This window comes from Kogia breviceps, chromosome 11 (assembly GCF_026419965.1).
Source record: "Kogia breviceps isolate mKogBre1 chromosome 11, mKogBre1 haplotype 1, whole genome shotgun sequence".
In the NCBI taxonomy this organism is placed as follows: Eukaryota; Metazoa; Chordata; class Mammalia; order Artiodactyla; family Physeteridae; genus Kogia; species Kogia breviceps.
Window position 1 is genome coordinate 65,588,917 of NC_081320.1, and position 21,346 is coordinate 65,610,262.

Consider the following 21,346-nt stretch of genomic DNA (forward strand, 5'->3'; position numbering starts at 1 on the left):
TTGTGAATTACTCTAAGCCTAGAGAAAGGCTTACATGGATACAAAATCTTTTAATTTGTAGTTATTTCTGGGACACCGGAGCTGACACATTGGTCAGGCATATACAAGAGATGCTGCTTTCTTAGTTTGCGAACATCTCTGGGCTGGTTAGAGCTTGTTTTCTGAACCAGGATGTGTCGATGATTCGGAGTTGTGTTATGATACATCTGTAAGTGGAACTAAATACAGCTGTGTTAAATCTATATACCGTGATAGCAAGAGAGAATACTGATAAGTTGCTGTATGAAAAATGCATTTTCCACAACAGTATATAGTATGATTATATTCTGCAATTACATGTCCATATTTACTCTACAGAAGAAAGTATGTTCACCAAAGTGTTAACAGTGGTTATCTCTGGATGGTGGAATTTTGGTGATTTTTAGTTTTATCTTGATGCCTTTCTGTACCATGACTTTTCTTACAGGAACATGTATACTTTTTATAATCAGAAGAAAACAACTACTTTAAAAATAATTTTACAGGAGAGACAACTTATAGGGTCTGGGGTGTGTGTGTATGCACACATACTCTTGCATAGTCTTCCTAACTACCCTTATGCTAAAATCTCCCTCCACACAATTTGGGGAGCACTGCCCTCCTCCCTCAGGCCCAGGCATCCCTGGGTGACGTTTGCACATCCCTGTCCTCCCTCCACATCCTGCTCTCCGTCCAGCAGCGTCAGGGAGCTGCCCCCGCACTGGGGGCAGCCATTCAAGAAGCAAGGAAATATTATGCAAGAGCACAGGAAGTCAGAGGAGACAGGATTCTGGGCAGGCCTGGCAAGGAGTCTGTGTGAACTCCAGTGAACAAGTGGACTTTGCTCAGCAGGGCTGAAGCCAGCAGAAAGCCTCCAGGGCGGCAAGGGAGAGCTGTCCACCTCAGGTCTCTGGCCAGTGGGCGGCCATCCAGAACTTGATGTACCTGATGTAAGGCAGATAAACCCAAGTCCCAATATTTCTACTTTTTTGGCCCAAGTTCAAGGTGACTCCCCAGTGCTCACGCACCATGACTCACCTCTGTCCCACATCGCTCTCCTCCTCCCCCCAAACACAACATGACTCCATTCAGCAATTTCCAGGCCTGTTCCTCTCAAGGCCACCAGCTTTCTAACTCAGTTCTCTCTCTGCCTCAGACTGAAGGACTCAGTACTTTTCAGCTAGCTTGTGTCCCTCATCTCATGTCAGTATCAACCCTGAGCACCCCGGAAATGTTTATTTATATACACACACACACAAACATTTATATGTGATTCACAGAAGTTATAACCCCTTCTTTTGCGGTAGTTTATATTTTCCAAGCCCCAATCCAACTGGCAGGGCAGGGATTGCACCAGCCATCTGTCAGTTGTAGAAACCGAGGCTCAGAGGGAGTGCATGACGGCTGCAGCATGATGCTATCAGAGTGGAGAGCCAGGTCTCTGGGTTAAGGATGCTCTCACTCACCCGAGAAGCCTGCCTCCTTCTTCCCTGGCATTAGGAGATGAGACACGGCCCTGCCTGGTAACACAACTGCTCCCTTTTGTAGAAAATGCAGGGCAGCACACACTCTGTCCCACCTCAACCCACTTTCTCCTTAACGGGGGGTGGGCAGGGGGTCCTGCTGCTGTCAGCGAAGTGGGTCCAGCCCTTGCTCTCTGGCATCATGCCACGTCCAGTAATGACTTGCAAGTCTCTGCCCCTCTCCACTTTAACGGAACCTCCTCTTGGAGAGGGGGAAATTACAGGGGAATTGGAGATGCTTTCTCCAAATCTCCACTGATCACCTTTAACCTCCCATCTTCCTTCCCTCAGGAAGCACCTGGAAACAGGAGTTGGAACCAGGTTCCACCTGGACTTCATTTCACAATGGAACTGGTTTCCACCTACTAGCCCATTTCAAAGATGGAGAAACTGAGGCCCAGAGGTCACCCAGCTGGTGAGCACTCCTGTTTCCTTTCCACCAGGCCACAGGAATTCTGCTAGACATACAACAGGACATTTCCCAAGCAGAAAGGCCCTAGATGTAAGTAGTGGGATGGACAGGACTGGGCAGAAATAGGACTGAGGTCCCCCCACTCCTCCGCCCCCCCCCCACTCTCTTTTGCCTCTGTCAGGAGCAGGCAGTGGTATTTTAACACACAGAACCAGCCTCGTAGGGAGCAACTCCCACCCAGTCACTGCCCCTGGCCCAACAATTGCTAATTGTGGTGAGGACCGACAGTGGCATTCTCCTGGGACTCTGCTGTGTATTTCCAGTCGCCACCAACACACAATGGCCCCTACTCCTCTGGTGTAAACATTGCCAAATAAGACAAACAATAACATCACCACGACAGAAAAATAACGTGCCCAGAGAGACGGCACCAGCCAGTGGAGAGAGGCTGGGGTCAGGGCTCTGCTAACATGGGCTCTTCTGCTCTCTGACTTTGCGATCACATTTTTGTGCCTTGCTTGTTTTTCATCCGTATGGTGAGAATGACAACTACTTTAACCTACATCATGAGCTTTGGGAAAAAATTAAGCACCGACTGAACAAACGCAAGAAATGATAATGCCAGGTTGAGGACAAAGACCCGGCAACCCCGGGATAATTATTTCACTTAACAAATATTTAAGGAGCACCTCATAGGTGCCCAGCACTGCCCCAAACGCTGCGGGTATGGCGGCAAGCAAGGCAGCACGGCCCCCGCCCTCAAGGAGCTTATAAACTAGGAGGCAGCAACAGATAATAAGCAGACAAGTGAATGACAGCATGTGGGGAATGCTGTCTCTCAAAAATTTAAAAAAAAAAAAAATGGAGAAGAGGGTTGATGGGCTGGCGGTTAACTGAGGGAGGTGGGGATAGACTTCCCGGAGGAGGTGATATTTAAGCTGAGCCCTAAGGCCCCAGCAGCTGTCCAGCCTCGAGATGGGGCTGAGGGAAGGGCTAGTTCAGGCACAAGAAATGTCAGGGATGCTGCAGGTGACAGGTCTGAGGCCAGAATGGAGTGACCTGCCAAGTTTCATGGTCACTATGTGGCAGAGCCAAGCTCTTCACCCCCAAAGCCTCTTTCCACTACCAGCAAGACCAGGAAGCCCAGGCATCTTGAGGCCTCAGCGTGCCCCTCATTTCTACATCTCCCAACAAGCTGCCTGACCTTTCGAACACCTTGGATCCGGCACTTAGTCCCTTTGGGGGCCCACAGTTAATTAGGTTTTGCTTGTGAGAAACAGAGCAATAAGTGGGACCCGAGCAGAGGTGGTGCAGATACAGCTCTTTAGGTCTAGAGATCTGGGGGTGCTGAATCGAAGGGCAAATCCCCACTTGTAACAGGATGGCAGCAGCCATGGACCCTCATCTCCACAGGTGAGGGGGAGAACAGGCCAGGCATGGAAAGGGGCTCATCCACACTCAGACCATTTTCCAGGAGTCCTGGAAGTTTCCTTGGTCTCTTGGTGTTATCAGATTTCCTCCCATCTCAGGAGATGGGAGAAATACAACTCAAACTTGAAAATCATGACTGGCAAGAGCACATAACCCTGGGGGCAGTTGGGGGTAGCGGCAGTTAAAGGTTGGAGAGCTAGCGTCTCCTTTCAGCATCTGCTAAGATTCCCTCCCAATTGCAGTCAAAGCGCTCCAACAGGTAGTGATGTGCCAATGGTTATATTGCTGTTCTTGTTAATAACGCTGCCTTAATGGTCTGTACTTTATACTCTTCAAAGGTCTTTCTGTTGAGATAATGGTTGCAAAAATTATTTTCAAAGTGCAACACGCTCTTAAAATGCATGGTTTTACTGAAACTCTAGCTCATGTCAAGCTTATAATAACAGTACTCGTAGAAAGCAGTTAGTGTATCTAACCCCCACTTAGGAATAGGAAACAGAGAGAGGTTAAGTTACCTTTCTAGGTCACACAAGTCTGAAAAAGATCTAGAACAGTCTCTCAGAGTCCTAGAGATGTTTGAGAGCTCCTCTGAACCTCCTATGGAGGCTGGCTTTGCCAGGGACACAAAAGAAGTAAAAAGTGGCCCTAGGGGCATTTACAATCTGTTTGGCAAAACAAAGGGTAAGAAATATGGAATGCTGTGGTCATCCCGACACTAATTTTGGAGGCAAAGGAATTCAAGTGGGTGAAAGTTTGTCCCTTTCCAAAATAAACATGTACTCTGCCTTGGCCCAGAAAATCTAACTCCAGGAGAACTGTTACGTCATTACCCTTGTAACATTTGGATCCATACAAGGAGCTACAGGTGGCGCAGTGTCCCAAGGCTTATGTTGATCTGAGGGTGGAAAATGGTTCAAATGTGCTCAGATGAATGGCTCAGGAAAAAATGAATCACCGTTCATGGTCATCTCAGACTCCTTTCTGCCTGGGTGCTCTGGTCACCAGGATTTCTCAAGGCCCAACGCTGGCCAGTAGCTTCTGTGACCACACCACCACCAAGTGCGCCCAGGTCCCATCACCCAACTGACCCAGGTGGGGCAAACAGTTTGCTAGGAGTTTCGCAGAGGCAAAATTGTTATTTTCAAAAGTACTTTTACTTTGGAAAGGAAGAGAAAAGGAAAAAAACACAAAAAATCCAGAGAGGAATAGACATGGTAAGTTCACAAGTTTCCTACCCTAATGGTGTCGTCACAGATTAGCTGGGTTAGGTCACCCTCCTCTCCCTTCCGGGGGCCTATCTGGAGCTGTGGGCAAGTGGATGCTAGACTGGAATTCTAGCTCTAGCTAGATTAAGGTAAACACCACTTCCTGGCCTATGGGGTTTCTCAGGACATCCCTGAGGCCACTTCCCAGGGACTGCCCAAGGCCCCAGACAGCCCCTGTGTCTGGGCTGGCTGCACTGAGCTCTGCAGCTCTCCAGCACCTACAGTCCCGGAGGAGGAAGCCCCCATCCACCTGGCTCCAGAGGGCCCTTCCTGGGCTCAGGCCCAGATTTCAGCAGCCTGCACAAAGTAGGTGTTAAATGTGAGCACATCACTGAATAAAGCAATCCTCCCTGGGAGGGGGAGCAATTTCCCAGTTCGACAACCATTTACGAATTACTGAGGGGCTGGAAAAGGAAGAAGAGATGGGACACGTAATTGTCACCGTGACATTAAATTCCAAGACAAGAGCTATCAGGAGTAGTGGCCTCCCTCAAAGTACCATTGGACAGGGTACACTAAAGTGACTTGCTTGGCCTTTGCTGGGCCCTGGTGTGGAACTTCTTCAAGGATTCACGATCTCTGCCAAGGCCCTGCTCTCAAGTGTCCAGCCATGACCTCAAATGCTTCTAAATACCTCCAGGAGAAAGGTTATACCTGCTGTGGGTATAACTACCCTACCCCAGCTACCCTACCAGGTGACTCCAGAAAGACGGCTGCTTTTATCTCTGGCTACATCTGTCCAAGAACACCAGAGCTCAGGCTTTAGGGCATGGTGTAGCCACACAACAGGAAAGGAGAAGGCCAAGGAACAGCTCAGCTGCCACTTCATGCAGGGGATGCAATTCCCAGTGATCAGTAGAGACTGACAAAAAGCATGGCCATCTCTCTCCCTACAAATACCAGAGCACTGAAGGGCCTGTCCTATCTTTCTATAACGATCAGACTCAAAAACCTAGGATCTACAATGACAAAGGGCAAGAAGGGATAGAACAAAAGCCCCTATCACATTATTAAGGGGACAGAGGCTTCACCATCAAAATGAGAACGTGGAATGAGCATCACTGCATCCGTCCACAGAGCCCGATGGAAGCTATTTTAGAACACAGTAAGCTGTCCCCTTCCAGCCTCCTACTCTGGACACTGGGAGGCATTTATTACCCTGAGGCGTAGTACAGTCCAAAAGGAAATATATTCTAGAGCAATTTGGGCACATGTGCAGATGACTGATTTCCTAAGCAATATAGAGGAACATTCTTAGCCTTATGAGGGACAACCATGGCAGCATCCAACCACCCTTTGGTGCTTACACTAGAGCCAGCTGGAAGATAACAGATGTGCCCTGAGCAGCTCCCAGTCCAAATAACTCCCAAGAGAAGCAGGCACTGCTCCTGTGGCCCCAAGGCAGCCCTAAGATTCCATCACATCATGACTCACAAGAGGAATCATGATGTCCTCAACTTCCCAACACCAGCCTGGGTTTGGTCCCCCATCTCCCATCTTTTAACACAGCTCCAGATTCAGCTCTGGAAGGAGCCGGCTCCCCAGCACTGGCCTGTACACCCTCATTATTCCTACCTCCTCAGTTTACTCCAGCTGTTTACCCCCGCTGGAATGCCCCAAACCCATCTGCCTATCCAAATTCTACCTAATCTTCAAGACCTACCTCTTAATGCTCCTCCATTAAACCTCCCTCTAATCTATGCTGATCAGTTCCTTTCCTGAAACTATTCACAACACACAAGATCTGTTTACCCTTATTCACACTCAATTACTATCAATCTTCCACAGTTTGCTCTATGTTTTTATCTGAGCTAGTTCTGACTTCCTAACAAGATAGCAATATCGTAAAGATGGGGCTAAGACAACCATTGACATAAACCATCTTGCATTGTTTTAAACAAATCATTTTAGGAATTCCATGACTCACCAACTAGACTCTAACCCTCCTGAGTGCAGGGGACTAGACTCTAATGTCTCTTTGTAACCTCACTACATGGCATGGAGCCTGAATTTAGTAGGTAACCTAGAATGTTTGTACACGGTGATGATGACAGTATCCACACAAACTTCACTACATGCATGGTGGGTGACCAAGGAGGATGGGTAAGTTGATCTGAGCAAAGGTTCCTGCCTAAATCTCTAACCCACTGCACTAAGCCCGAAGTTCATGACATAGATCGAATTACTGAGTCTACAATTACTGGGCACCAAATGTGGGCCTCTGTTCTGAGTGCTGTGAGAAGAAAGAACAGAAAAAGATAACTGGGTTTCTGCTCCTGAAGGGCTTACCACCTATGAGGTGATCAGTGGCAGATACACACACACACACACACACACACACACACACACACACACACACTGAAAAGCAAATTGTAAGAGCATCATACAAGTAATAAGACACAGACTGAAGACCATATAAATGCAGGGGTAACCAATGTGCTGCGAATCAGGAAGGCCCCGGAGGGAAGATGATTTCTAAACTGAGAGTGGGTACACCCCTACACACACTTTCCCACCTGGCTTTTTTAAACTTTAACCTAGAGCAAGTAAGTACTTTGTTGTTTGGCTGGTACTTGCCTTGGTGCATTGGGCAATCTCGAAGTGAAGCACTGACTTCACAATACTAGCCTAATGTTTGCATTTGATGTATCAACCAGACCTTCCTATGGTCTTGTGGGTATTTTTTTCTTTTTCCTCTCTCTTCTTCTTTTTTTTTTTTTAAGGAAAATAAATAAAGGGCTCAAATCTACATGAAAAACAAAAGCAGAGCCCAAGAGCCAGGCTTTTCAAGTGAACCAAGAGACATTAAGCAATTGTATGATTTTTTAAAATTAAGCATGATTTGGGGGACTCAAAATATGCACGGTGTTTACAAGGCGCATTAGAAAATTAGACATCCTTGCCCTTGAGCAACACGTAATGTTGCTGGAAAGACAAGAACACATGAAATGTCATTAGATAACAAGGAAATATAATCAGGCGGGCTCTCTCGCGTAAGTCGCCAAGAACTAGAAAGGAGTGGAGGGGGAGGTGCTGGTGTGGGAACTACTGCAGAAAGTTCTGTAGGACTTGGGGGACTCGGGCTCATGCTAGGAAAGCGGGAGATACTTGAGTACAAAGAGAAGTCAGGAGAGCATCCTAGATGGAGGAACTGGGCTGAGGCAGCAGAGGTGGGAAGGAGACCTGTGATGTGGAGTGAACCAGCCTCTCCTCGGCAGAGCGAGGAGACTGGCACATCTGGGGTTCAGGAAGCACACTGGGTGGTGGTGAATGGGGTGAGAGGGCTGGAGTGGGGTCCCTTACTGTCAATGAGATGAATTCCCACAGCTGTGTAGGCTGCCCTTGGGAAGAAAGCTGGACCAAGGATCCATGTCCTCATTCGGGTTTTGAGTGTGTCTAGCTAATCCTTGGAGATCTTCAAGAGAGACACTCAAATCCACAAGAGGAACCCCTTCCCCACCCTGAAGACTCTCTGTGCTCCAAGGACATGACAACCCTGCCTAAAATAGGGGCAGTATCAGCACCATGCAAACCTGCTCTGAGAGGCTAGGAAAGCTATTTTAGCAGCCAGGCTGCTTCCCAGCCAGTCAGATAGCAGGGAAATGCATGGGCGTGCTAATTTCCAGAGAATATCAGAAAGCACCAGAAAGTGGGGCAGCCACACAGTGGACCAGGATTTCCCCCTGACTTCTTGACCACCCCAAAGAACCTCACCAAATGGGAGGGGCTGTGTCAGCTGTGCCAGGACATGGAGAACGAAGGCAAGGAAGCCAAAAAACTGTGAAGGGGCTGGCTCCCATGCCCCACTACCACTAATTCCCCTAAATCCCTGGTACAGAAGAACAGACAGACTCCTGTGGCATGGCGATATGGTTACATTTATAGAAGCTCCCTTGTCACCAGCAAAATGTGACCTTCATACTTTTCTTATCTTAATATCTGGATAAACATTTGTTGTGCAAGCACACAAATAAAGGTTCTAAGGGTGAAATGTGGTGTGTCCAGTAACACCACACAGCTCTGAACCCAGGCACCAGAAAGTCCTTTTGGCTCTGGAGATGACTTCTCTCTCTCTTTACCCTGGGCACCAAAATTAGCTTTATCAACCTCAGCCAGTGCTGGAGTGAAGGCTGCCATGCTAAAATAGTATCTGAGAACTCTTGGAAACACAGGAGAGAAACACAAGGTTACGGTGGTTTACAAACACTGAAGAAAGCAATTTCACTGGAGTGCTTCTTAAACCAAATATAGAGGGAAGGAGCATTATTGGGGTTTAGCCTGGAACCTTCAGAGAGTGAATGATATTCTTCTAGCTCCCTGAATTCTCCACATGGCATATTTTATATACCGTGATATTCTCAATTAAACATGAGTATTTTCATTCAGAAAAATAGTGTAGAGGTTATATGTTCATAAAAGAGTGGTTATCAAATGATCTGTGCTTTACTTGCACGGTCCTATTATTTCTAGAACACTCTGTAGAAACATCACAGAGTCCCATTTCCCCATGTATTTGACCATCCAGAATTGACTTTTTAAATTTTGTTTTGAAGTTCTGAAGGATGGGCCCTCGAACAGCTCCTCACAGGCACAATTGTCTGCTGTTTCCACGTGGAATTCATAAACAGAGACAAGCAGTTGGTTTTGTGTGCGCACATAAAGCCATTCTTTCCTGCAACTGCGTATGACGTATTTTCCAGGGCAATCTTTCTCAATACTCCCAAGTGCTTCAGCAACAGGAAGCTGTAAAGGTAGGAAGGAGGCCTGTAGATATTTGCTGTAATTGCTCATTAGTAATGAGGGAAGTTAGCGTTGAAGTTTGAGTCACCCCCTTTGGGCTCATCCTCCTTCATTAGCTTAGAACAGGTGCCCAAGAGGACACCTGGGTCCAGTTCTAGCTTTCACTGCAGGCGACATGGTTTGCTTCTTTTCACAGTTCAATTTCTCAAACATAAAATTAAGATAATGTGTTACCCTTCCCTCCCCCTGCCCTCTACCCAGAGGCAGTCAGGACAAAACTTATTCGAAGTGGTAACAATATGAAAAATTTGTATCAAGGGTAAAATATACATATTTGTTAATACAAATACAGCATCAAGGGACAGAGAGAGAGACAGACAGAAAGAGTGAGAAAACGGTACGACTAGATACCCAGCACAGTGATTGATTGATTGATTGATTTTAAACATCTTTATTGGAGTATAACTGTTTTACAATAGTGTGTTAGTTTTTCCTTTACAACAAAGTGAATCAGTTATACACATACATATGTTCCCATATCTCTTCCCTCTTGCATCACCCTCCCTCCCACCCTCCCTATCCCACCCCTCTAGGTGGTCACAAAGCACAGAGGTGATCTCCCTGTGCTATGTGGCAGCTTCCCACTAGCTATCTAATTTGCATTTGGTAGTGTATATATGTCCCTGCCACTCTCCCACTTCATCACAGCCCACCCTTCCCCCTCCCCATATACTCAAGTCCATGCTCTAGTAAGTCTGTGTTTTATTCCTGTCCTACCACTAATCTCTTCATGACATTTTTTCCCCTTAGAGTCCATATATATGTGTTAGCATACGGTATTTCTTTTTCTCCTTCTGACTTACTTCACTCTGTATGACAGACTCCAGGTCCATCCACCTCATTATAAATAACTCAGTTTCATTTCTTTTTATGGCTGAGTAATATTCCATTGTATATATGTGCCACATCTTCTTTATCCATTCATCTGTCGATGGACACTTAGGTTGCTTCCATGTCCTGGCTATTGTAAATAGAGCTGCAATGAACATTTTGGTACATGAGTCTTTTTGAATTATGGTTTTCTCAGGATATATGCCCAGTAGTGGGATTGCTGGGTCGTATGGTAGTTCTATTTGTAGTTTTTTAAGGAACCTCCATACTGCCAGCACAGTGATTTAAATGATTATTACAAAAAAAAAAAAAATCATACACTTTACCCTATGTATTTTTAAAGGATTTATAAAATGCTTCTGAACACAGATTGAGGCCATGTGTCCCCTTATTCATAGTGAGCCGCTGACTCCCCACACTCATAGGTCAAGAGCAGGGAGACTCAGACTGAAAATGAGACCAAGAGAGTCAACTAAAGCTGTTATAGAATTGATGAACTTCTAAAAAGACTATCATATCAGCTGTACCCCCAGCATCTGTGGGCAGCCAACACCGCGATGGGGGTTAGTTAAACTCCCACATTACAAGTGTCAGTACAGAAAATGGAGTCATTTTCCCACTTGTGTGCTTTATTATACAGCTTCATCCAATAAACTCACTCATCTGTTACGACTCCAAGCACTAACCTCTCGGGTTTGAATTTTTTATTCGAAGGTACCATGGATATGGGATGCAGAAAGTCACTGGAAGAATATAAGAAGAGATTTCTAACAATCCACTTCCTTGGCTTTGTAAAATTGGGAATGCACCAGATGGGGGCATGGCAAATCAATATATATTTTTTAATGGAGTAATTTTCCTTACTGACAAACCACCTTTTCTGAAATATCTTTCCACATGAGAAAAGGACCTGCTTCCCAGAGTCATTATCTCACGTAGAAGTTCCTTGTAACTTTAAAACTAAAGAATTTTTCCAAGTGAAGGGGGGGAAATGTGCCTCCTAGGAACATGTAAAGGCTCTGATGGTCATGCCATATTATAAGTTTGCTGATGTACAACTGGCCCCTGGAAACAGTCTAAGGAGGTCAAGCAAACCAGTAATTTTGAGAATTTAGGAAAAAACAAGACCACTTAGAGGTAGATAACATTCTGGTCCACTCCACACACCTGTCTTCTTGGCTCCAGAGAGCTCACAGGGCCCCGTCAGTCTTCTTGATCTCATACTTGCAGATCGGTTCTGTGGCTTTCCACAGCAGGACCAGACCATTGGTGACAAACTGCACCAACCTCTACTTGAAAATCGCAGATACTGGCACGCCACGCTGGCACGCCATGCATGGCCACCACACATACAGTGATATGCAATTGCTAATATGGCTTGCTTCTCTCTCCGTTATGATATGTTCATGCAATTGTGTTTTACAGCACTGGGAAAACTCAACAAGCCCTTCGAGGTTCACAGTGCAGAGGCCAATGGTGTGATGGCTGTGAAAGCTTGGGGCTCATCAGAGAAGGGCTCTATAAAAACGCACCATACTATCATTGCAATGATCATAGCTATTCTTTATTTTCCCGTCCATTCTCTCCTTCCTCGGCTCACAATTTCAAAAGATCAAAAGGGCCAGAGGCAGTCTTGTGCAACTTGATTTGGAGATGGCTCTCCAGAAGCCATGGAGGAAGAGCTTCGAACAGGTTCTTCTGCACAATGGAGTCTGAAGGTTACAGGAATTACTTAAGTCTTGCCACCTGTTAAGACTGGGAGGTGGAAAGCTTTGAACTTCTTGGGGGCAGTAGAGAACCATCTCCTGCCAGAGTGGAGGAAAACCCATGAAAAATTAGAGTTTCCAGGGCTTCCAAGACTACCGTTCATATCTTCAATCCCTGTTTGCGTGTGAGGTTCCATACAAGTGATGAGTCACAAAAGAGAAAAGTAATTATAATAATTATAAATACAACAGCAAAAGCAGTTATCATTTATAGAGTACTTTCCATGGGTTGGGCATGGTACTAGATACTTTATAGATATCTTAGGTAAGGTAAGGCAGTGTGGATCACTGGTTAAGAGTACTGGCTCTGGGGAAATCAGCTCGGTGCTTTGTGTCCACCTAGAGGGGTGGGATAGGGAGGGTGTGAGGGAGACGCAAGAGGGAGGGGATATGGGGATATATGTAGACACATAGCTGATTCACTTTGTTATACAGCAGAAACTAACACAACAATGTAAAGCAATTATACTCCAATAAAGATGTTAAAAATAAATAAATAAAAGTCTAAAAAACATACTAACAACAACAAAAAAAGAGTACAGGCTCTGGAGGCATTCTGCCCCATTCGAATCCCAGCTCCACCCATACTACCTATTTGACCTTTGGCAATTCACCTTTCTATACTTTGGCTTTCCCATCAGTGAAATGGGGATAATAACAGGGCTTATCTCATGGGTTGTTATGAGGATTAAGAGTTCACCCATGGAAAGTTCTGAGGACTGTGCCTACACAAATAAGACTAAGTGTTTGAGTTTTTTTGTTTCATCCTATTGCAGATATAATTTCTATTAAGGACACACACATTCCTAGTACCTAAAAAGACCTCCAATAACTGTTTGAGGATGATGGAAAACATGAGAATAAGATTTCATGGCCATTTTAAGAAGCAGTAACAAAATGAACCACACCATACACATATACAACAGAATATTACTCAGTCATTAAAAAGGAACGAAAATGTGCAATTTGCAGAGACATGGATGGACCCAGAAGCTGTCATACACAGTGAAGTAAGTCAGAAGAAAAAAATGAATATCATATAATATTGCTTATATGTGAAATCTAGAAAGATGATACGGATGAACTTATTTGCAAAGCAGAAGTAGAGACACAGACATAGAGAACAGATGTATGGATATTGGGGGAGGGGGTGGGGGAAGGGAGGGGTGGGATGAACTGGAAGATTGATATTGACATAGATATACTACTATGTATAAAACAGGTAACTAATGAGAACCTACTGTATAGCACAGGGAACTCTACTCAGTGCTCTGTGATGACCTAAATGGGAAGGAAATCTAAAAAAGAGGGGATATATGTATAACTGATTCACTTTGCTGTATGGCAAAAGCTAACACAACATTGTAAAGCAACTGCACTCCAATAAAAATTTGTTTAAATTACTAAAAAGAATGAATCACACCAGAACTGAGCCTGTGCAGGGCACTCGGTTCCCCTTCCTCCCATTACTGAGGGTAGACATGTGGGTGGACAGACAGGTGGGTACAGGTAAGGTTAAGCTGCAGTACAGAATCTTTACTAGATGTACACACCAACCTCCTTCCCCATCTCCAAGACAGGGAGAGACACTCGCAGTGAAATTCAGGACCTCTCTGAGACCTGAACAGTAAGATCCTAAAAGGTAAGGCAGTCACCAAAGCAGACATCCATCCAAGAGCAAGGGCTTGCCTTCTCCAGATCACAGAACTTTTGAAAGCCTATTAGAGCTGAACTGACTTCCCTTGGGGAAAAACATGCTTTTATCCATAATACCAGCAGCCAACTTCAGAGGCTCATGGACCACCCCTCTGAAGCCCATTCACAAAGCCCAGATTAAGAAATTCCCTCTCCCTTCTTGGTCTTCCTAGAATCATAGCTATCTCCACGATTATCCTCAGTGGGACCAGAATCTCTATCCCTAGCCTCCCTCTGTGCCCCTCACCAAAGCAAGTGTACAAAGAAGAGTAAACATTCAACTTTGGGGGCCCTTCTGTCTATGGTGTCAGAGAACACCACAGGGATACCCTTGAACCCCACCACCACTTTTCATTACTTTCATTACCCTCAACACTGACTCCCCCAGTTTGACCTCCCTCAGAGCCAGTCTTCATGCTGGTGATCAGGGCCTACCCCGTGTGATTCCAGGGAAAACTAGGAACCCATTCTCCCACTCCCCAACACACAATACTTTTCAATAACTGTCTGTGCTTAAATGTGTAGTTACTGACTGAAATGCTATTAAGAACTTCTTATCTCTAGCTTCAAAAGATTTGATCTCAACAGAAAAGTGACAGCTAAGCTGCCAGCTACTGTATTTTTAGTTTAGCTTCCTTGTGTGTCCTTCCCCTCCCCAAACTAAGCAACGTGAAGACCAGGACCACATTCCCTTATTTCCTAATATCTCTTTAGCATTTTATCCAAAGAGGGAGTAGGTGTTCAATACACATTTGTTGTCTTTATTGGTTTACATCGTGACTAGCAGAGCTGGTTTTCATCATGAAACTAGACATTGGTACTGGGGAGGGTGGGGGTAAAGGGTACTGGGGACCCTGAGAGCAAACATTGCTAACTTTACAATATAGGCAAAAGCCCTACCTGCTATGAACTATCAATGATGGTCAGTACCAAATACAATAGGGAAGATTCATTAGGCTAAAATGAAAACACATGTTGGTATGGGACAGAACTGAGGAAAATACACACACACACAAAAAAAAGCCAATACCACTGGAGAGATTTCCTGAGAAGTAGAAAAGCCTAAATCTTGAGATAATTAATGAGAGCAAATATTTTCAAATGTATTGGGCTGAAATCCTGGAGCACTAAGAATTATCTAATTGGTTCCTTCTATTTGTAAACATTTTACAGAATAGATTCCTAGAAAGTTGAGGATCACCCTACACACACACACACACACACACACACACACACACACACACACACAGACAAAGACTGACTGATTTACATTCAAAATGAATTAAACAGTTTTGGTCCCATGGTTTTCATTCCTAGTGAAAATGCCAACTTATTCAATACAGGAATCAATCTATCAATAGTAGCTGCTTGAATGTCTCTGCTGACAGGTAGTTCTCTGCCTCATAAAGCAATTTACTCCACTGGAGAACAGTCCTTGCATAAAATAATTGTAAGCTTCCCATCAGCAATGCTGAAAAAAACCTGTAGTCATAGCATTCTTTTTAACTGCATGAAAGCTATGTGAATTAAATTTTATTCACCTGAACCTATAATGTGTTACATCAATTCCTTATCACACCTGCATTCTGTTAATGCAATTGGAAAGAGACATCAAATGTTGAAGGAATATTTATAGTAAATATATTTAAATTGAGGAAAACTGTCCAGCAATATTTTTGCCTTCCGAATAGAAAAAAAGGGTAGCCTTTGATTTTATTTTAGCAGAGGAACCACTACATCCAGTTGGCAGGGGGAGACAGAGATAGAAAACTTCTGATCTGCTACCCCTGATCTTCCTCCCACCGAAGGCCCCACACTAAGCAATCGAAGCTTTCTGGAAAGCAGCTCTGAGCTGGGTCTGGCTTTGGGAATGGACTTTGATCCCTGATTATCCAAAGATCCAACTTACATTTACCCAAACCACTCTGCAATCCCCATGTACCTAAGAACTTCCAGACTATTTTCTCTTCCAGGGAAGGGGCTCAGAAATTGTTTTATCAGGAAGTGAGTAGCCCAGACACTTTCTAGCTCTTCACAGAACCAGGAACCCTGATTAATGAGACCTTCACTTCACTCCTGACATATGAGTGCAGAAAGTGAGTGCAGCACCCTTAGCAAGCTTGTTTATGGCCATCTCTGATGTCACTAGGAATGCCCACCACCGCTAAAAGAGCACACTCTGAAACCCAGTCGGCCAGCCAACGTTTAGAAAGCAAACTCCTTTTTATTAAACATTAACATCTCCATCGATGCATGAACATTCTGGAACAAAATAATCCTGTCCACTTCTTGAAAGACTGTTGTTAGAAGGAACATTGCTAATGTTCCATGAATCTGGAATTTTGGGGAAGAAATGGCTCTGCAGAACTAGAAGAATCACATCTTAAGAACCTATACACAGAATCCTAATCCGAAAGCCCCCATAGCAGGTGTCACACCGAACTTGTGAGGCACTCTGGCAAAGCTAAGGACGGCCACTTACATGACACACCAACTTTCAATGCACTGGTTCACATATTTGAATTACACCTTGGTCCTGGAAGGAGCATGCCCCCAGCAAACAGAGCCAGACTAGCAAAGTAAATATGTCTCAAAACAATTAGCCCAACAGGAATTGGACAACCTCTCTTAGGACTCCGGTTGGTGAGGGGCACACTGTTTGCCCTGCCAGTCTGCGACATAAAACCAAAGGCAAGGCGCAGAAAGCAGACATGCGGGGCCACCGCCTCTAGTCTCCTAGGCATCTCACAGGCAATCCCCACAGTGGTTCTTAAACCTGCCGCTCTAGCGAATAATTCGGAGTCTGATTACTCAACTTTTTCCTGCTCCGATTCTGGCTCCCTCTATCTCTAACGAAAGAGGCACTACAGCCAGGTATGTCGAAATAGTTCTGCCCCTGCTCCCAAGTTTCTTGCGACGATTAACATACATAATAGCACAGGACCCGCGCAAAGCCGCGCGGGAGAAGCTGACACTTCACACATCTGTCAAGATTACCATCAGGCCCCACCTCCGCGATTGCAACATTCAACGATAGGCATCACAGTTGTAAAATGTACAATAAGTTCCCTCGCTGGCTCCAGAGCCCAGCGCGCGCAGAGGAGCTGACTGTAACTTTGTCTTCTGATCGTTCAGTCATTATTATTGGCAGGCTATACTGGTTTAATAAAATGCGTTGGAATCAGGACTCCAGGGCTGCTCCGAGGCCCCCGGGGGGCGAGCGACGGCTGCAGTCTCAGGGCCCAGAACGGCCAGGGCAAAGGCTCCCTCAGCCGTCTCAAGCCTGGGGGCGCCACCGTGACGCGGGAGAGGAGCTGCGGCCGCAACCCGGGAGCCGGGTTCAATCCCCTCCCCCCAGCGATCCGGGAGCGAAGGGCCCGGGCGCTCGGCCAGAACGGGCGCGATTCGCTCCTGTTTATCAAATCCTTATCGGTGCCCCGAGGTGGGAACCGCCGCTTTCGACCAGAGGATACACGGTTTCTGGCTCCGGTCCCACAGTGGAAGTCGGACAAGAGTAAATCGACCCAAGCACTGAGCTCTTCGGGCTCCCCGGCTCGAGGCCGGTCACCGCCCATCGCGGCTGGGTCCCCCATCCCCGAACCACCGCACAGCCTCCCAGCAGCTGATCTCCCGCGGCTCAGGCCCTTCATCCGGCCGCGCGTTCGATTACAGTTCTCCGCACACCAGCCCCGCCAGCCGCCGTCGAATACGGGGCTGAAAGCTCCAGCCCGCGGAGCAACACGAATGGAGGTTGGGAGGAGAGGGGGGTCAGGCGGCAAGCCACGCACGATTGCGGGAGGCAAGGCGGTTCCCACGTCTGCGCGCCACGCCGTGCGCTCTCACCCTCGCCGGGAGAGGGCAGTGAGGTTGCCTCTCCGCTAGTGCCGAGAGGCTGGCGAGGGCAGTCGGGCAGATCGTGGCTGCCCTTCTCTGTCCTCTTGGGAGAGGGACACCGGGACCTGCCGGGAGCGCTCGGTGCCGCCATCCGCTCCCCACACACCAAGACACCTGCCTCCGCGAGGCAGCCCGGCCCACTACCCACTCTCCGGCCGAGGCAAGGTGAGGGATCAGGAAAGGGGCTTCTCCCATCTTCCGTGGGGTCTGGAACCCTGGAGTGGGGCCCTTTGCTGCGTCCTGGCCGCTCTGCCGGGGCCCTTCCCAGCGCCGCGCTCTGCCTACGGCCCCTTGCCAGTTTGGGGAACAGCACGGGCAGAGCTCGTTTGCAAGAACCCCAAGGGTCCCGAGGAAAAGAGAGGAGTGGGTGCTGCCCCTCATGCGGGCCGTGAGAAAGTCGAAAGTTGACCTGAGCTGAGTCAACCAAGAAACATTTCAACATGCTGGCCGCGGGGGTTTGGTGCGGAGGTGGGTTTGGGGGAATGGATTTTGGAAGGTACCCCGGGAGCACCTCCGACCTCTAGGGCCATCTCCCTCGGCCTCCTGACTTCGCTGCCCGCTAAGATTCCCGACTCCTTCGGGTCACAGAACTCTCAACCGCGAAGCCGCAGCCGCGCGTCCCCAGACGGGGCACCTGCCCTCCCCTGCCAAACTTTCCAAATCTATCCCCCGGCCTCGAAGACCGCTCCGCGCTCCTCTCCCAGCGGCTCGCGGTCGCGCCGGTCCCGCGAAGCCCCGCCACTCCCACCCCCCAACCTGGACCAGCTCCGGACGCCCGTTTACCTTTTTTTCTCCTTGTCAGCTGTCATTGTCGCAGGGGCCCTTTGAGACGCCGAGCACCTGAGCTCCAGGGCCGGTGGGGGCTGCCGCCGCTACCTTCACAGTCGCCCCAGCCCACTCCCGGAGGCCCGCGCCTGTGTTAAAGGTCCCGAGTGCTCGCAGGTCCCGAGCACCCGCACAGCCAGGTGGAAGTTTGCGGCCGGCTGGCTAGGTGCGGGGGAGGGGGGTGGAGAAAGGTGACGGGGAGGAACCTGCACGCGGAGGCGGGGTCGGGGAAAGGAGTGGGAGGAGGCTGTCACACGCAAAAGGAGGGCAGCGAGAAGGGGGCCGAGGTTCCTTTTTCCTTCGAAAAGGAGTCAGGAGTCACTCTTCTGGGTTTTCAAAAAAGAAGAAGTGGCTCAAACGACGGGAGTTGGCAGAGTCCGGGGCCGGGAGGACGCGGAGGCTGAGATGACCATACAGTCTCAGGACACTGCCGAGGATTGTACGGCCGCCTCAGGAAAACTGGGGCGGGAGGCGACGGGCGCCGGAGCTGTGCGGCGGACCGCTCGCGAATGTCGGGCTCGCGGGGCCGCCAGCCCACTTTAAAAACTCCGGCGTCCCGCGGGGGGGGTGGGGCGGGCGCGAGGGGCGCGGGCGCAGCGGGCGGGGGCGGGCGCGCGCCAGAGGGCCCCGCCCCCGCCCGCCCCGCCCCTCCCCGCCCGCGCCGCGCGCCCGGGCAGCCCATGGTGTCCCGGCCAATAGGGAAGCGCGGCCGCAGCCTCTGCCCTGACCCCGGTCCGCCCCACTGCCCCTGTGCTCCGCTCGGCTGCGGCCCGCCCGCCCCGCTTCCGCCCTCTGCGGTTCCAGCAAGTTGTTTATGAGGTCTGCGGGGTGGCGGGGAGCTAGGAGGGATTCCGCACCGGGGAGGCGCACCTTAAGTGGGGCTAGGCGGCAGCGAGGAGTTCGGTCTCCGGGAGTACTGCAGGAGCGGGAGTGTTCCCGTGCGCCGGCGTTCTCCCACCTCTGCCCTGCCCTGGGATCAGGGCACAACCGCGAGCGCCGAGGGTCCCGCGCTTCGCAGAGCCGCTCGGCGGTGCCGCTCTCCCGCGTCCTTCGCCCCGCTGCGTGTCCCCTTGGGCCCGGTGACGGTAATTCCGAGGGCCCCAGTGGCTGCGCTCTCGGCCTGGGCGATGCGCTTTTTTTTCCGGCAGAACGCAGCTGGCTTTGCCGTCCGGAAAGAGAGAGGCTGGGAGACCGATCCTCTGCGCCTTTGGGTCCGCGGGAAACAGTGCAGTGAAATTGAGCTTGTGCTTCCTCTTCTCTTCCTTCATCTGGCACGTCGGTTGCTTGCGGGGTTGTGCTGAGCTAGCGGGGATGCGGGAGAGGAGGTCCTTCGAACGGTCTGGCTTGCTGCATCCTGCTCCCAACACCTGGCCACCACTGCGCGGGTCCGGGCCGGTTCAGAATTGGAGAAGGCAGTCTGGCTTTACAATGTAATCTTGGGATAAGAGTTGACAGCGTGTCCTCAAATCGCAGAATTTCAGGGCTGCCCAGTGTATTTCCACGGTCCGATTGAAGCCCTGGTAAGGGACTGCAGGTGCTGGGTGTGGGGAGATCGTAGAGATCCAGGGGCCGGCCGTTAGAGCCCAGGGATTTTTCCAGCTGCTCTTTAAGCGCTGTCATGGACCCGCGCCCACTAGGGAGGGAGCCTGCTCTGTCCTTCACTGAGCTGCTCTCCCAAGAATCCCACCCCATTCCCTACCTACATGGCACCGATCCAGCAGGGATATTTCTGGAAGGGACCGGGGGCTCTTAATCTTTGAAGCTCATTTGAGAAGGTCCCTGCAGGCTTCACAGGTATGAGCTGAAGAGAAGAGAAAGCATGGGTGGCACCCTGAGACCCGAAGCCTTGCTGTTCCTTTTCCCCCCTTAGTTTCCCCACATTTTATATAAAAATAATCTGCGCAATGAACCTTCAGGACTGTTATACTAAGTGAAATAAGCCAGTCACAAAAACACAAACACCGTGTGATTCCACTCTTGAAGTTTCTAAACTAATCAGATTCATAGAAAAAAAAAAAAAAAAAAACTAGAAGGGGGTAGGGTGAGGGATTCGTGTTTAATAGGCATAGAGTTTGTGTTCTGCAAGGTGAGAAAGTTCTAGACAATGAACAATGTGAACTTATTTAACAATACTGAACTGTATGCTTAAAAATGGTCGAGGTGGTAAATTTATGCTTTTTTAACCATAATACAAAAAAGAAAAAAATAATATAATATACATAAGAATTTTTTGGGTATAAGTCTGTTACCACCAAAATACAAAATAAACATGTGTTTTCCCCTTGCATCCTGTAAGAGGGGTGGAGATATTTTTCAGGAGCTTTTGGAAGGCAGGCGAAAAAAGCAGTGGAGAACTGAGGAACCAGGCACATTTTCTCATTTTCCTAGGGTGGCTGAGCCCTGTGCACACAGACTTTGAAACCAAATATCAGGTCTGACAGTTAAGAAATTCAAACAAAAATTGCAAATCCCTCTAGGGAACCATTTCTTGGTGCTGGTGGGTTTCAGGAATGAGTTGATTTTGTATTGGGCTTCTCCAGCCAGCCAATCCTAATGGACACATTTACTTGTCTTAATGCAGAATTCAAATTTGTGAGATACAGTTCTCTATTAATTAGCAATAAGCTTACTCACCTCCCTTGGGACTGGAGTGGGAGAAGAAACAGGTGCTTTGATGGCTTTCAGGTGCCGAAAGCCATGCACTGCCAGAGCAAAGAGAAACCTCTGAGTCCTCAGCTGTGCTTGCCAGTCACAAAGCAACACCTCCAAACCAAAGAGAACATTTCAGCAAGGTTGAGCTGATGAAATTAACTTCTTAGGTGTTAAAAAAAAATAAAATAGAAAGGTAAAGTGTCAGTCAAGAACACATCAACCCTATTAACATAG

General features: G+C 48.1%; 1 protein-coding gene across 2 annotated transcripts in view; it reads right to left on the reverse strand.

Moving 5' to 3' along the window:
* EPAS1 (endothelial PAS domain protein 1) overlaps positions 1-19,058 on the reverse strand; it is an 88,850-nt gene extending 69,792 nt beyond the window's left edge. Inside the window, exon 1 of one of the 2 annotated variants that reach the window (XM_059078351.2) lies at positions 18,419-19,058. In XM_059078351.2, the coding sequence (XP_058934334.1) occupies positions 18,419-18,444 (26 nt within the window). In that variant the 5' untranslated portion in view covers positions 18,445-19,058. The remainder of the gene's footprint in view (positions 1-18,418) is intronic. The other variant, XM_067007650.1, reaches the window with a different exon arrangement.
* Positions 19,059-21,346: the final 2,288 nt, after the last annotated feature.